At 38.5% G+C, this 15,160-nt stretch overlaps 1 protein-coding gene across 1 annotated transcript; it reads right to left on the bottom strand.

Moving 5' to 3' along the window:
* Positions 1–178: 178 nt before the first annotated feature.
* LOC131783006 (uncharacterized) lies at positions 179–11,257 on the bottom strand. The gene is made up of 17 exons (XM_066167242.1): positions 11,141–11,257; positions 8,885–9,030; positions 8,004–8,255; positions 7,478–7,642; positions 7,234–7,347; positions 6,951–7,082; positions 6,669–6,765; positions 6,359–6,577; positions 5,576–5,952; positions 4,772–4,939; positions 4,399–4,509; positions 4,185–4,304; positions 3,871–3,961; positions 3,355–3,729; positions 2,557–2,688; positions 1,824–2,057; positions 179–735 (listed from the first exon to the last, which is right to left on the bottom strand). Exons 1-17 carry the CDS (start codon positions 11,205–11,207, stop codon positions 392–394), a joined length of 3,144 nt encoding a protein of 1,047 aa, XP_066023339.1. The 5' UTR covers positions 11,208–11,257; the 3' UTR covers positions 179–391.
* Between the last annotated feature and the right edge of the window lie 3,903 nt (positions 11,258–15,160).

Here is a 15,160-nt window from a genome sequence, read left to right on the forward strand (position 1 = left end):
GTCAAATCAATGTAAGTCTGATAACTAATATGTATATATGATATGTATTCAGAGCTGCGCGAGTTCCTGATATTCTGCGAGTCATGAACGCGCCCAGGTGTGTCACGTGACTGTCGATTGATTTATCGAACGGAAGGAAAAACGGTAACTACCTTAATTTTCACCAGTACATGCAAACCTTTCGATAGCAACTTTTTTTAACCCTTTTATTTCTTGTATAACTTTTCGTGTTGTTTACTCTAAATCTACACTATTGTGCCTTCAAAAAAATGACGAGGAGTCTACAAAGGAAACATGTAAATCATAAGTCATTTTAGTTTACTAAATGAACCTCTCCGAGTTATCTAAATCCTATGGATTTTTTTATAACACTTGATTCAACAGATTTATGTTAAATAGTTTCATAAAACACTTCAATTTCATCAGGTTGCAAATTGTAACTTCCTGCCAGGAATGATTTGGCGAAGGAGCTGCCATAACTGTGGCCAGATGGTGGGCCGTAGGTGTATCCAAGGTCTGAGTAAGAATTTGAATTGGATGAGGCGTAGCTTGAGATGTAAATATCGTTTCCTCCACCAAATATGGGTCCATATCTTGAACAACTTAATATGGAATATCTCCTATTATAACTATACCGGCCTTGTTGGGTTAGTTTCACTGGTCCCCAGCCAGGCTTGTTAACCAATGAGAACATAAAGGCGCTCGAAGTGTAGCGGTATCCACAACTAGAAGAAGCTGAATGATAAGTAAATAATTCAGAATAGAATTCAACCGTCTATCCTTTTCAAGGGAACAAACCAATCACCGCTTCACATCTGTATTAAAATTTTCAGCGTCTCATGAAATCCTGCAGCTCGTGCACAGAATATCATATGAGAGGCTGAGGCATTTATCACAATGGTTTATTCTTAGTAACACGTTTACTCGATTAATCGTCGCGGCATTAATTACATTTTAGCGCTTCCCAAGCGGCGTATATCCGTGGGCGGTGCGCCTTTATGTCAACTCATGTTTCTTAACTCATTGACACCAATCCCAGTAAAACATTCGTAAATAGTATTTAAAATGGAAATTTTTTCGAGATCGTTGGTATGAAAACATCGAGAGTCGGCCCAGAAGCGGAAAATCGAATTTCTCCCCGTTTAATTTAAAGAGGCCTTTAGGAAAATTAATCCCTGAGATGACATTGGAATATTCGGGTTTTCTTCTTCTTTTTTTTCCTTTCTTTAAAATTTAGAAATATATAAGTTCACTGGTGTAGGCGAATTTAGATATTTCTAAATTTTTAACCTTTAAATTTTATTTAAATTTTAAACGCGAGCAATGTGCGGAAGAAGTGAATGATATGTTCAAACAAGGTTTTGTTCCTTTATACGGGTTGTTGAAACCTGCGTCATTGACGCAGGTTTCAACAACCCGTATAAAGGAACAAAACCTTGTTTGAACATATCATTCACTTCTTCCGCACATTGCTCGCGTCGTCCTCTAGTAAGTAATGATTCAAATAGTTCATCCATCTAGCGCCAATTCGTTTTCAACAGTTATGTAGAAAAAGATACTCGTTGAAAAAGCTCAACTTAAAAAGCAATCTCAAGTAAGGGCATGATTAGTTTCTATTGCTTACGAGACGCTAGTGGTCCCAATAAAATATGCCACGGACCCCATTGCATTGTTTTGTTTTGACTGGTTTGTTTTCTTTGTTTTTGTTTGTTTTTTTGTTTTTTTTTTCAAATTAGAAAACAGATATACCCTCAGAGTTTAATTTATAGGTTCTACTTCGGCGAGGAGAAAAGGCAAGCAAATTCAATCCATGATGCACTTACTCCATGATATCCTGGTGTATCCACCAAAGATGTATTTTCCCACACGGATTATAGTCACTGTAGGCCCTTTGCTGTCGCACAATGAATGGAAGGTAGTACTGGCCCAACCATCCGCTGATGCTCGCCAACAGCGCTTCCAGTAAGAGGACTGGCTCTGTACAACAGGGTTTAACCAATTGCTCAGGGTTCCAAGGTAATTGTCATCGTTTGCCAATATTGCTGAATAACCCAAGCCTTAATAAAAGAATAAGTATTATCACACCCTTTGCAACCTATTTTAATGTTAATGTATAAAGAAGGCGAGGAACATTGACACCACAACAACACACAACTGATCTATGGCGAATTCGTTGGTGACGCAGGGTATAAACAAGGCTCTTAAAACGGGAAACTTGTCCACTTCAGCGATGTCGAAAGCGGTATGTTAATCGGTATTTCGGGAAAAGTGTGATAAAATTTGAACTCAGTTGTCACGTACGGAATACACTTTACATGGTCGAGAAAAAAAATGAAAAACTAGTCTTCCAGAACTATTTTTTGAGATTGATAAAAGGCTCAAAAGTGTTTTTTATAGTTTGAAAAGAAAGCCAGTTTACGGTTAAGACTTGAGTTACGAACCCCAAATTTTCGCTTTGCTGCTTTACCGACAATTTCTTGTCAAACTTAGCCCAAGATTTGTTGGGCATAAAGGGCTATAACATTGTATTTCAAGTTGCTTTTTAGCACATCTTACCTGCATAGGAATTACAATCAAATCCATCGCCAACGTATCCAGTTTTACACTTGCACGTGTACGAGCCACGTTCATTTGTACAAGTGGCAAGCTTGTGACAGTAATTCAGATCATTTTTGCATTCATCTAAGTCTAGTAATGGAATACAATGAAGCAGTTAACACGTTTTCAGTTCAGAAGAAACAGAAATAGTTACGTTAAGCCTCGTGAACTTAATTTCCCATTACTGACTTAGCGTATTTCCGTACATTGAATTGATTGGGAGTATTGCTAATATTCGTGCCTCTCCCTCCCCCTAAGAAAGTTATGAAGTTCGCCTTGTAGACAGGTGGTACCCAAATTCTAGCCCAAAAAGAACAACACGGTGGTCCACTCTGAGGCTCACCCAGACTTTTTGATGTGCAGTCCAGCGAGCTAACTTTTATACAACAACGGAACAAGGGAGTCAACAGGTCAAATCTGAGCCTCACAATAGGATCATTGAGTTGTGTTGTTTACATGATTAAGCAATATACCCAATCTTCTCAGTGCCTCTCCTCATCAAGGAGATCTAATGGTTTTCGGTGAAAGTTCTGAAAGGAAACATGGCAAAATGCAAGGACTTACATGTGATGGACTGACATCTTATACAGGAAGAGGGGAATATTCCAAGTTTCCTCACCTTTCCAAAATCAGGATAAGCCCAAACAGAACTGAGTCATTACACAAGTAACACCAAACCAGCCATTGTAAAGCATTAATTAAGTGTTGCTTGTGAAAATGATATCGTAAAAGCTCCATTTAATATGTTTGACTTACCTTTCTTACAAGTAAACTGATGACAATCACTACACTGCACGTCGTTCCATTCGTAGTTGTATTTCACGCCAAGTGCATGCACACAATCTTCTTCTTTGAAATTATTTGGCTGATTCTTGGCCCAGGCTGTAAAGTTTCCATGTCCACGATCCACCCAAGTAAAGTCACCCTCTGTTGATCTGTCATTCAAACCCATCCAGGACTTCTCTCCATTATGGCGATGTTGTATGTAAACATTTTCTTCGTTATTGTTGACGTCAATAAGGACTGAGTTTTCTTGTCTACATTCTTTAACTGCTGCGGTCCAATCTGCACAGGTATCACTCGTGAAATAACAGAAGCCATCGAAGTAGCTCCACTCGGAATCGCAGGTGTCTAGTAATGGATGTGTTATTTAATCTTGAAATAATTCATATATTTGCAAGTTTGCTAAACGAGTTTTGCATCTTCTCCCTCTAAATATTGTTGAAATCTAACCCCAAAAGTGTAGCTGATTTACTTGGAATGATTACTGACCTGTAAGGACCGCATAAGCCACTGACACAGGATCATATCTAGTCTCGTACAATTCCTTGACACAAACTCTGAATCCAGATTCATTTATATTCTGTAAACAATCAAAATTTCTTATTTTAAATCTTCTTTTCATTTCTAGGCTGTCTTCGCAATAGTACATGGGAAAAACGAGGGTGTGATATCGATCTCGCTCGAGATATAGTCTTATACTGCTCTATAGGTAAGGAAATTGAAATTGCGACATGTGATAATCATCTTTCTTCAAGCCAATCTCCTGTGTCATTTTAAAGTCTTCCGAGAAGTAAGCTATTTACCTCAATCCATGTAGAAAGACCGTTATGAACTGGTGCCGAGTTTCCACTTGCTAATGTGCTGTGATTCGCTGAGATCTGGACGGATGGTGTCGCATTGTAATTTCGTTTGAAATGCACAAACTATTAGTAAGATAAAAAAAGGTATTTAAGGGGAATCCTGGAATATTTGTTACCCAAAAGTCCATTTTTTCTCATAACATCATTGTACACTTACCTCGCAGTAAGCATTGTTATCTTCATCTGTTGGTGGATTCGTGTTTGGAAAGTTTACAGAGCCGTGTTCAGTGAAGAGCGGCTTATGCAATTTAGCAAACGCCAACCAGTTCTGTGAAGAAGCAGTGAACAAAACAAAAGACTTACTTCTAGTAAGCACAGTATCGTATTGTATTTGTTGCCACACATAGAGGACCTTGAAATTCAATTCAATAAACAATTTAAAAAAAAACTATTTTTACTGTCAAAACGAGGGAAACTTTTGGAAGAATCCTAATCAAGCTTAATTAAAAATGCAGACATAAAAAATGTCCCTAATCTCAGATCTTTATCGATCTTACAGTTGTAATATTTGGACAGAACATATCACGTACCACATAAACGTCTTGATGTTTGCCGTCAAAGTTTTGCAGCTCCCGCAAACAAGCCTTGAACGAGTTCTTGGTTACATCTTCTGTCCAAATCAAAGCAGCGTCATGTTCCTTCCCACTTCTTTGGTGATTGGACGTCACAAGAACAACTGGTGAATCTTTAAATTTGTCCTGAACACATAAAAGTAAATCATTCCATCACACATCTTGCTAAATTTTCGCAGTTTTTTTTGAGTTTGGTATAAATGGATAAATAAACTGAAATCAGAGTTCAGTTAATTTCTGTCTGTTTTAACCTCATGCTGACAGTCTTTTTTATATCAATTTTGTTATCATTGTTATCAATATTACTACTACAGTTGACTCTCAACCTGCAGACGACTCGCTACTATGGACACCCCGCCATGCTGACAAGAGCCAGTCCCCCGAAACGTATAAGAAATGATTGAAATAAACTCCTGTTATTACGGACCCTCGCTATTACGGAAATGCGCCCCCCCTTTTACCAGAGGACTTCTTTTCACTTGTTTTTCTCTCACTTAAGCGGACACTGAAGTACTTCGTCCAATATCCATTATTTCATATGTTTAGAGAAAAACAATTTGTTCTTCTCCCGTACCCAGCTATAGCGGACTCATGCTATTACGGACATTAATCTCCCACCGAGGGTGTCCATATAAACGGGAGTCGACTGTATCATTATCATATTATTATTTTTGTAATGATCATTTTGACATGGAAACGAGATGGAACCCGTCATTCAGAAAAGTAATAAGGATGCCGACAAATATTTGAATAGAAACCTACTTTTGGAAAAGTCACATCTGCACAATTCGTTCCTGACCACCACTTCGTCATCTTCACTCTTCCCGTCGTTCCCTCCGTTGGTGCTCCTTGGTATGCCATCCAATCAACAGTGGCGAAAGGATTGAAGTTGTTTCCATTTCTCCCAGATTGCATTGCGCATACTGTAAAATTTTGCGTATTGATTTTTTCGGTCCAGGATGTGATAGCATGGTGCACTGTGACGGAGTCATTCAAGTTCATGTGATTAAGGGTGATCTGTACTTGGACCTCTTTGTTCGGATAGAAGCGGTATGGTGGGAACACCACTGTCTGGCAACTTGAGTCTGACCAATCGGGAACTCGAAGAAGCTTGACACGACCATGAACGATTGGAAAGCCTGCGGAGAATTAAAAAACTGAAGTTTTTTGCTCTCCGTGACCATTTGTTCTGTTATATCTCAAGTTGCTGAGGGGTTCTATGTACATCCTTGGAAACTTTAACTTGTTTGTATCTCTCCTTAGCGGTAAATGATTAAAGGGGGTAAGTTTCTAAGGAAACTGTGGTGCTGCGTCGGTGGGAGAGTATATCAGGGTAATTTGGTGTTACCAACTGAGTTGATAACGTAAATTGGCCACCGTTAAGAGTCTCAAAGCTGACGTTTCGAGCGTTAGTCCTCCGTCAGCTCGAAACGTCAGCTTGGAGACTATTAACAGTGGCCAATTTACGTCATCAACTCAGTTGATAATACCAAATCACCTTGTTAGCGGTAAACAGATCTCATTTTCATAGAAATATAGCCTTACCCTCACAGCTGCCAGGATGATACAAGGTATTATTGTCCATTCCCTTGCAGAAGCTCAATTTGTACAGGCATTCATTGTCATATGTTGTTCCATTTTCCGTGCAGACAGGATCTTGATACGACGGGCAGTTGTCATCGCACACACAGCGAGCTTCATGGGCACTGTAAGTTTTGCAGACTCCGAATGATGGGCAGAACACGTCTAGACAGGGATTGAGGTCTGTGGATGCGAAGCAAAATGATAGTTACCACACAATTAAAGGCAGATTCCAAAGTTACGTTGCACCAACATATTGAAGTTGAATCCAAACCTCCGACTACGACGTAGTTAACCGACAGAGGGTCGTGTTTGCTTCCTGTTCCACTCAAGTCTTTGACGCAAATCCTCATGGATGTAAGGCTAACTTCCTACACCAAGACCAAAGAGCACAAGGTGAAGTAACAGTAGAATAATAATCGTAGAAGTAGATTGGATAATTTGGTTTTATCAACTTATTTTATAATATATATTGGCCACCGTAAAGAGTTTGTAGCCTGACGTTTCGATCGTTAGCCCTTTATATGAGCGAAATAGAGATAGACTGTTTATTTACCTCAACCCAGGCTGATATAATGTTATTGTTCGGTGAGACGAGGCTTTTCATGCTGACTTGAGGGTTGTACAGATGATGCACGGACACAAGGACAACAGGTGAAGCATAAAAGGTTGTGTTAAACTGCACTTGCTATAAAAATAAAAAGAGATAAAACATTGATATGTGAAACAATACGCATAATACTAGCTCTGTTTTGCAAACCAACCCGTTCAATAATTTTTCTGCCTTAAAATAGCTCCTCATGAATAGTTAACAGTAAGCTAGACTAAATTACACTCACTTGACAGAAACCATAATTGTCCTCAGCTGTTGGAAGGTTGCTGTTTGGAAAATCTGCTTCTCCTGACAGCGTAAAATTAGATTCAGAGCCATTGCCAACAAATGCAAACCAGTCCTGCAATAAAGTAATGCAAAGCAAGACCTGCCGTCAGACAACGATAAGGCTATTGGACAAAAAAAAAACAGAAAACAGAAAAGTTGGCTTACAGGTCCACCCATGAAAATACAGTAGAGATATCTCTTACCACAATGGTGTCTTGATGTTTTCCATCGAAGGGCAGGAACTCCCGGATGCACACCTCGAGACTTTTAGAATTAACATTTTCCAACCAAACATACATAGCGTCATTCGGCTTTGTGTCACGTGTGTATCTAGCTGACGCAAACACAGATGGTCTTCCGGGAAAATTCTGCAATGTTGTTAAATATGTGAATTTATATCTGTGAAGTCAATTTACCTCAGCTTTAATAAAAATCATACGGCTTGACATTGCATAATGGCTTTAAGATGAAGATATGTATCGGATAGTTGAGAGGGAGAAGCTTGAAGTCTCTCCCAATTCCTCTCTTTTTTTACCTTGCAGAGTTTGGACTTTGCAACCCACCGACAAGATTTCTGAATATTGAATTGCCTGTCTGAATGACCGCAAAAATCTGTCCGACATGAAGTGGACAGGCTTCACTCCGCAAGTTGGTCTAAAGTCTTTTTTATTGGGGTAGAACATACTCCGAGGATTTGACCTCAAACTTTGGTATTGCTTTTCTTCTAACCTGTGAGAAGGTAACTTTTTCACACTTAGTTTCCGTTGTCCATATTCCATTAAACGAAACACTACCACGCGTCATTTGTGGATAATCTTGGAATGCCAACCAGTTGATGATTCCTGTACCATTTGATCCAATACCTGACTCACGTGCACACACATCAAAGTCACGTGTAGTGACGGACTGAACCCACATAGCCGAGGGTGAATGGACACGTGAAAACTTCTCACCATGGCTCACCGTCACATAGATGTTAACCTGTAATTTTGAAGCCAGGACGCACAAGGGATTATGCTAACATAATAGGAATAATCTGTACACGCATTTCAAGCAAAACAACTTAATATTTTCAAACGATCGACGCATCTTGCTGTTCCATAGCCCATTAATGCTACTTATTGTTTGATCAGGTCGGAAAGTACTTAGTTGAAGGATTTAACCTTCCGCAAAACCGTTTAGTTTCTGTCTGACTGCATATTGGATTAATAGTTGCTAATACCTGTCACGTGACAGAGTTGCTTTTCTATTGCTTACAAGGAAAGATGAATATTATTTCTTAGGTGCTAATTTCTGGAACTTGCAAGAGGTGTCTAGACTTTTCAATTTCCGGGGCTTCATTGTGAATTGTGTCTAATTTGTCTTTTGATCCCCCTTCCTAATTCGTGGTATTTGAAGTTGGAGATATGAAGGTGGAGAACATAGATAAAACAAGAAACCTATTTCACGCGGGGAGAAGTGCAAAATAAAATCAAGTCGATCCAAAGATCGATCGAAAATGAATTTGATCGAATGGAAAGACATCTGTTGTTCGACCGTAGACCTTCCATTACCGCCTGGTAATGTTGGATGGTGCCACGAAATGCTCCGGATCCTGAACTAGTACTTACCGTTCCGGATCCACTGAATGTTTTGGGAAATACAACGTTTGTACAACGAGGCAGTCGACAGTGTTGAGAGGGTGAACAAGCACTGCTACAGCTCCAGCCCTGCAGAGTCTGAGAAATGTTAAGCCTACCAGTTTGGAGGGAAATACCTACAAGTAAGGACAAGCATCTTTATTAAAAGGATCATTTAGCGTACAGCGGAGGTAAAAGGGAAATATTTTTCTTACATTGGGCATTGCAACTTGGCCTAGAAGTTCAGATAAAACAAACAACGCATCTAAAAGCTACTGATGTGACGAACATGTTAACATGCACCTTCAGCACAGAACTATTTGAACGCAGAGCAATTTCCCATTGAATGATGTAAGTAATCAGGGTTAGTTCTGGTTTTGCATAGCTTCACTCTCGCGTCACCTTGTCAAACGGTCAGATTCAAAACTGAAATCAATCTTGATTTGGTCCCTCTTGTTTTCCCCACTTTTCAAGCAGTAACTGTTTTTACTTTGAGTTATCACTGACCAATGTTAATGTCAACCTTCGTTTTGCGTGACCACTGCAGTCAGTTTGCCTTTGATTTTCAGATACTATTCAAGTAGAGCCGAAATCGTTTTTATGTACCACACTTATGTGACTAGTTTCCTTAATAAGGAGAGAAATAATTTTCTAGAGTAAGCTTATCCAGCATATAATGCAGGTAAATTCCAGTTCTAGATGACAACTAGAATTTGTAGTCAGATTTGTTAATTGTTTCAGTTTAACGTTTTGACCTTATCAGGTGAACTAGGACGGATTTCTTTTACAAGCTGATATTCTTCATACAGTGCAAGTGTGGAATTTATCATTCTGGTTACTCTACTACTAGAGCATGTTTGTTTCTATAAATACTCGGTGATTTTGCTCTTTTTTCCATGAATGGATCAGAGGAAAACCAGTGAGGAAGATTTGGTGACAAAGTCAAGGCAGTCCAGCTCTGAAGTTTTGCAGACCCAACGGTAACCATCCAGAAAACACTGCGATACTAGCATGTAAACAGAACTTTTATAACGTGCGTATCCATGCGAAGGTGGTAACTTTTTCTCGAGGAAGATACGACTGAAGAGCTTTCATTTTCCGTATTAAGCGTGTATTTTGGTGTTTCGCAAGACTTCAGAAACCAAAAAGTCAAACATGACATTCTTCACGACTTGACGGATCAGAAAATTCAACTTCTTCGTGCGAGCTAATACCTGCCACGTGACTGGCATTTCTTTTTGTTTAAGCTTAAGGCAGAGGTGACGAAATCACTTGACATTCCTTTTATTGATTATTATTTCTATGCTTCCTTGAGAAGATAACCAAATTTTTCCATTTCTGATAGGATCTACTGTCTGATAGCCTTTCGCTGTAAAGCCTGCTTAATTCGCAAGTGTCTTTGAATTAAGTTCAAACATTTATTTCAAAAGAAAAAAAAGTTTTTAAAACGAAAAAGACATTTCGGTGGTAATTACCAAAAAAATTGTGAAGTAACTTTAATTGCGAAGCTATGTAACATCAAAATCTCCTACCCAAGAGAAAAATGTCTTTTTTGATATAACGGTAACAACTGCATGTAATAAAATTTTTCGGTATTAGACAATTTCTTTTTTTAATTTGAACAAAAAGATTGCTATGAATGTTAAAACTTGCGCTTTCCCTAATTCACGGATAGGGATCCTGCCCGAAACAACAATTAAAGCAGTTCGGCCTCAGTCAAAGGAAAATTGAAACTTAGGGAAGGTTTGACGAACAGAAATGGTGATCATAAAAGATTGTATAGGAAACATTTTTTTTCTCTCTCGAATTACTCTAATATATTCATTTATGGGTCCTATAGAAACAGAGAGCAATAACACTATGAAAGATGAAATTATTTTCATCAGAAATGACATCACCTTGATGGCTTTTATCATTAACAATGAATTTTGAGGAGTTGACACCTAAAGTTGAGGTCGAATGGATTTTTGCTTTACTACATCTGTTTTCCCTCCAAAATATATTTCAAGAAACTAGGCTATATTACAGTGAGATAGGCTGTGATATCTGTCTTAACAGCCCTAAAAGAGGACTGAAGAGGAAAGTGATAACTTAAACTCAGACTTATCACATTTGAAGCCCTAGTTTTTTGGAGAATACCATGAATTTCTGTGTCATAATCTTTAGTTCAATCTTAGTTTCGTCCATGTGCAGTTTTGTTCTTTTTCTACTTGATAGTGATGGGATGACTTATACACGAAGTCTTACCTTTCACAGCTAATAATAAGCTTCCAAAGATGAGAACAGTCAGCATCAACATCGTTGGACAAGTCATCCTCAAAGACTTACTTTACATGCACCGAATGATTGTGATCTGTATCTGTGAAGTGTGATTTATAATTCAGTACTGAAATCAAAGTATCATGTGTATGAAAAGAAAACAACACCATATCACCGACGCAAATTGTTCATCTCTAAGAGTTTGATTCTGACCTAGAGGGCAATAACATCACGTAGCGGCATGATACACATTTCCAAATGATTCACAGGGTAATGAAATTTGTAGATTACTCAGCCTTACTTATTTAGTTGGAAAAACCTCTGTAAAGTATTTCAGACTCTGAAGCGAGATCCCCTCTGTAAAAGTTGTTGCAAACTGTGATTTGATTTGTTTGCTTCCGTGAGAAGACGGGCAAAGTTTTGAAATATTTTTGAGGATTATTCTACGGCCACCTGCAAAGGAATACTAATATTTCAAGGCTCTTTTTTTAAGTCCAAATTCATTGCTCAAAGTAACAGAGAAAAATAAACTTAAAAACGGATTAATAAGGCGGGTTAAGACTTGTTGGCAAGACCAAGGGTTCCATCACGATATCATAACAGACTAGTTATACTAAGAAAAAAAAACAGTTATCTGTCAGAGAGATCCCTTATACCAAATATATACGCATGCGTAAAACATCGTTTGATAACAGTGCAAGTTTTGAACCATTTAATGAATGCGTTTGTCACGGGATACCGATTCTCGAAAAGGGGGCGTGTCTGAATTTGACCGCGGATCTCTCTGAACGGTAAAGCATAACTGCACTTAACAGTTGAACTATTGTCTCTGTTTTTCGTCGAATTTGCTTCCCCTTCGTGTGCAAGTATCATATGTATCAGTGAGAAATGGGGTAAATAGGATAAAAGAGGGATTAATTCAATAACTGTAGCTTTTACCTTTTTTTTTTGTCTACGTTGCAATAAGCCGTTTCAAAAGAGCTTCCAACTAAAAATCTGTTGCTGGCCAAAATTCAAATAAACACGTCAACTGGAAATTATGAAAGGTTAATGTTCGATCAAACTTACACGACGGGTTGCTTTTGATTATGGTTTGGCAATGGTCAGTTTAAAATTGCAATTTTTAATGTGCGTGTTTAGGCCATGCAGATAATTAAGAGCGGAGCGGATTAACATGTATTCCAAATTTTTCCTATTCAAAAGACATTAACGGCTTACGTTTTCCAAAATCCATAAGCCATGAATGGTTTTTTAATCTTGGCCATCATTGTTTTTCTTCTGGCTCGATTTTGGTTGATAACTGGCTTCTCATTGTGTTTGATGTTGACCCAGAGGGCAACTAACAAAGATAGCTTACACATAACTGCATGATTCTTAGGATAGTAAGATTTGTTTAGGATTTTTTATTGTTTTTTCACAGGTAAGAAACAGTCCAGCCTGCCACAGTACTAAAGGATTTCGACCAGGAAAACTCAGTAAGGGACGTATCCAGTTGAAGTTATTTTTTTAGCTATTAAACCAACTTGGAAATTAACCCTCTGACCCCTAAAGTGATTAACATCTAATTTCTCAAAAGTCAAAACTTTAATTGCAGGCAAGATATTTTCTCTCCTTTTCTTGACCGTAACATTAGAGGAAAATTCTACAAGAGAACTCTCTGATTTGATCCCAGGGTCTGCCCTCTCTACAACAAGGCAGAAATGGTCCAGCCCAACCAAGAGTACACTAAGTCCCCCTCCCCCTCCACCCTAATCTCAAATTTGGATGGCTTATGGTTTTAAGAGACATCGCGTGAGAGTTTTCCTCTTGAAGGAGTGTATGCTCTAATGTTCATGAAATCCTCCAGTTGTCGTTTGTTCTCCGTGAAAATGTATGTTTAAGAAAATGGCGGCAGCAAAACAGTGATGAGATATTACACAAAATGCATTCCGTATCAAATAAATTATTTCTTTCAAGATTAAAATGTTGGTGCAAAGACCCAGATTTTTGCCTACCAAGTGTTAGATACCGTGCGCCAGAAATCCAAATATAAATCCAATAGCTTGAAAAAGTAAGTTAATCAAAAGCATCAGAATGTGAATTGTAGACTACCTTTGAAATTGGCGGACAGATTGAAGGAGCGTCAAATCCTCACTCTCACTCATTCTGTAATGCAACAAATATATTACTATTATTTGCTAGTCATATTAGCAAAGCAGCTTAATCAATTCCTCGTCGGTGGAATGAGAGATCACTTTTCACAGTTTAAGTAGTTAAAGCTAAGCCTTAGGGACTTTTTCACTGAAATACTGTACATCATGACTTTACAACTTGCCACATTCAGTTGTTATTTAATTTTGGTTGCAAATCACCAGCTAGTTCCTGATGGACCCCTATCCAGTCAAGGACCCTTCTCACGTCATTCATTTTGAATTACGGAGTCAAACTGCTTTCAAGTTATGTGTTTCTTCATCATTGCTTTTCTTATTTACCAAGACACTAATTAAAACAGATTATTTTCCTTTCAATATTTCAGTAAAATACTTCAACTTCATCACGTTGAAAATAGAAACTTCCGGTTGAGAACGACTGGGTGAAGCCTCCAGGGTTGAAAGCAATGAATGATGGAATGTAGGTCCATCCAGGACTTGAATAGGACTTTTTGCTAATTGAAGCATAGCTGGAGATGTGAAGATCATGTCCATTACCAATTAAGGGGCCACTGTATGGACTTCCCATAATGCCTATTCATTCCTCTTTGTGTTAGTTTCACTGGTATCCAGCCTGGCTTGTTAACCAATGAGACCAAAAAGGCCTTTGACTGCTCTGAACTGTACTGGTATACACAACTCTGTGCTTGTTTGTGGAATCAACTTTAACTGATCACTCTTCCAATGGGGCTTTTCAGGGCCAGCACAAACAAATACTGTGAATAAATTTAATGCTTAAAAATCCCAACTAACCGGAGTCAGACCAGTCGGCTATTACAAAGCAGGGCTAGGAAGTTGAACACGGGGTAAACGAGAACAAATCCAGTGAGCAACATGGTGAAATTCTTACCTTTTCTAGCTCGTAAGTATTTGTCCGCATAGAGCTTTTGTCTCGAAATGTTTCTCTGTCATTTTTGCCTTGCGTCGATTATTTTAAACTCTGGTCACCAAATGTCCTCCTCTATTTTTATTTCAAGTTATGATTTCTGAATACAGTTGCGCCTAACAATCCTTTTTTCAGTTTGGGAAAAAATCGATGACCTGGTCTTCTCTCATCAGAGTATGTATTGATCAAAAGGCGATTTATTTGGTATTTATTGCGTGCTGTCTTTCTCAAAAGTTTTAAATTGTGAGAAAACAACCGCGCCTATCGTGCTCTTCAAACTTCTCGCGCACTTCATATCCCCAAACACGCGCGTTGGCTTATAAACCAGTTATTAAACTTTATTTCATTTGTAACAACGGTTAGATGGATAACTTCCTAAAAGTTTCGTTCGGCGGAATCTTCAATTGCTGATATTTGACCCAGAACGGAGCTTTTTAGTTGGGTAGGTCGAAATGGGAAATTTCGTGTCTCTAACGTTTTAACAACTTTCAAAAGAACGAATATATCGCATAACTTCACTTCAAGAGAAAGAGAGTAAACATAATTGATCTCAACTCACACAGGTATTTTGTGGTCTATTGTCTCTGTTTTCTAAATTCTTCTGGGCAGAAATAAAATGCATCGGTGCCACGCTTACTGTAGTCTCTTTTGCAGCCGAAGTTTGGCCTAGTCACAAAACGCCCTCTGTTCCCCGTTGGAGGGAGAGCTATTAGGTGACGAGACCATAGAATTGTTGCGAAAGAGACTACGTTCCTCTAACAGAAAGAAAATCAAAATTATTCGTCTACAGTTAATCACCTCAAAAAATATAATTCCACGTAATTTTACTGCGAAAAGCAGACTGAAACTGTTGTATGTCCAATAGGCCCTTGCCAAAGATATATTGCGACCTCGTATGAGGGGAGATACATTGTGGAAGAGAAATCGATAATA

Source organism: Pocillopora verrucosa, chromosome 5 (genome assembly GCF_036669915.1).
Source record: "Pocillopora verrucosa isolate sample1 chromosome 5, ASM3666991v2, whole genome shotgun sequence".
In the NCBI taxonomy this organism is placed as follows: domain Eukaryota; kingdom Metazoa; phylum Cnidaria; class Anthozoa; order Scleractinia; family Pocilloporidae; genus Pocillopora; species Pocillopora verrucosa.

What these genes read in the sequence shown, in the direction of transcription:
- LOC131783006 (XM_066167242.1), bottom strand. Translation starts at nt 11,207, where the DNA reads ATGACTTGTCCAACGATGTTGATGCTGACTGTTCTCATCTTTGGAAGC. An exon ending in CATTCAGTGGATCCGGAACG is followed by an intron (nt 8,256 to 8,884) that starts GTAAGTACTAGT and finishes TCAAAATTACAG; the next exon opens with GTTAACATCTATGTGACGGT. An exon ending in AACATCAAGACACCATTGTG is followed by an intron (nt 7,348 to 7,477) that starts GTAAGAGATATC and finishes ACTTTATTGCAG; the next exon opens with GACTGGTTTGCATTTGTTGG.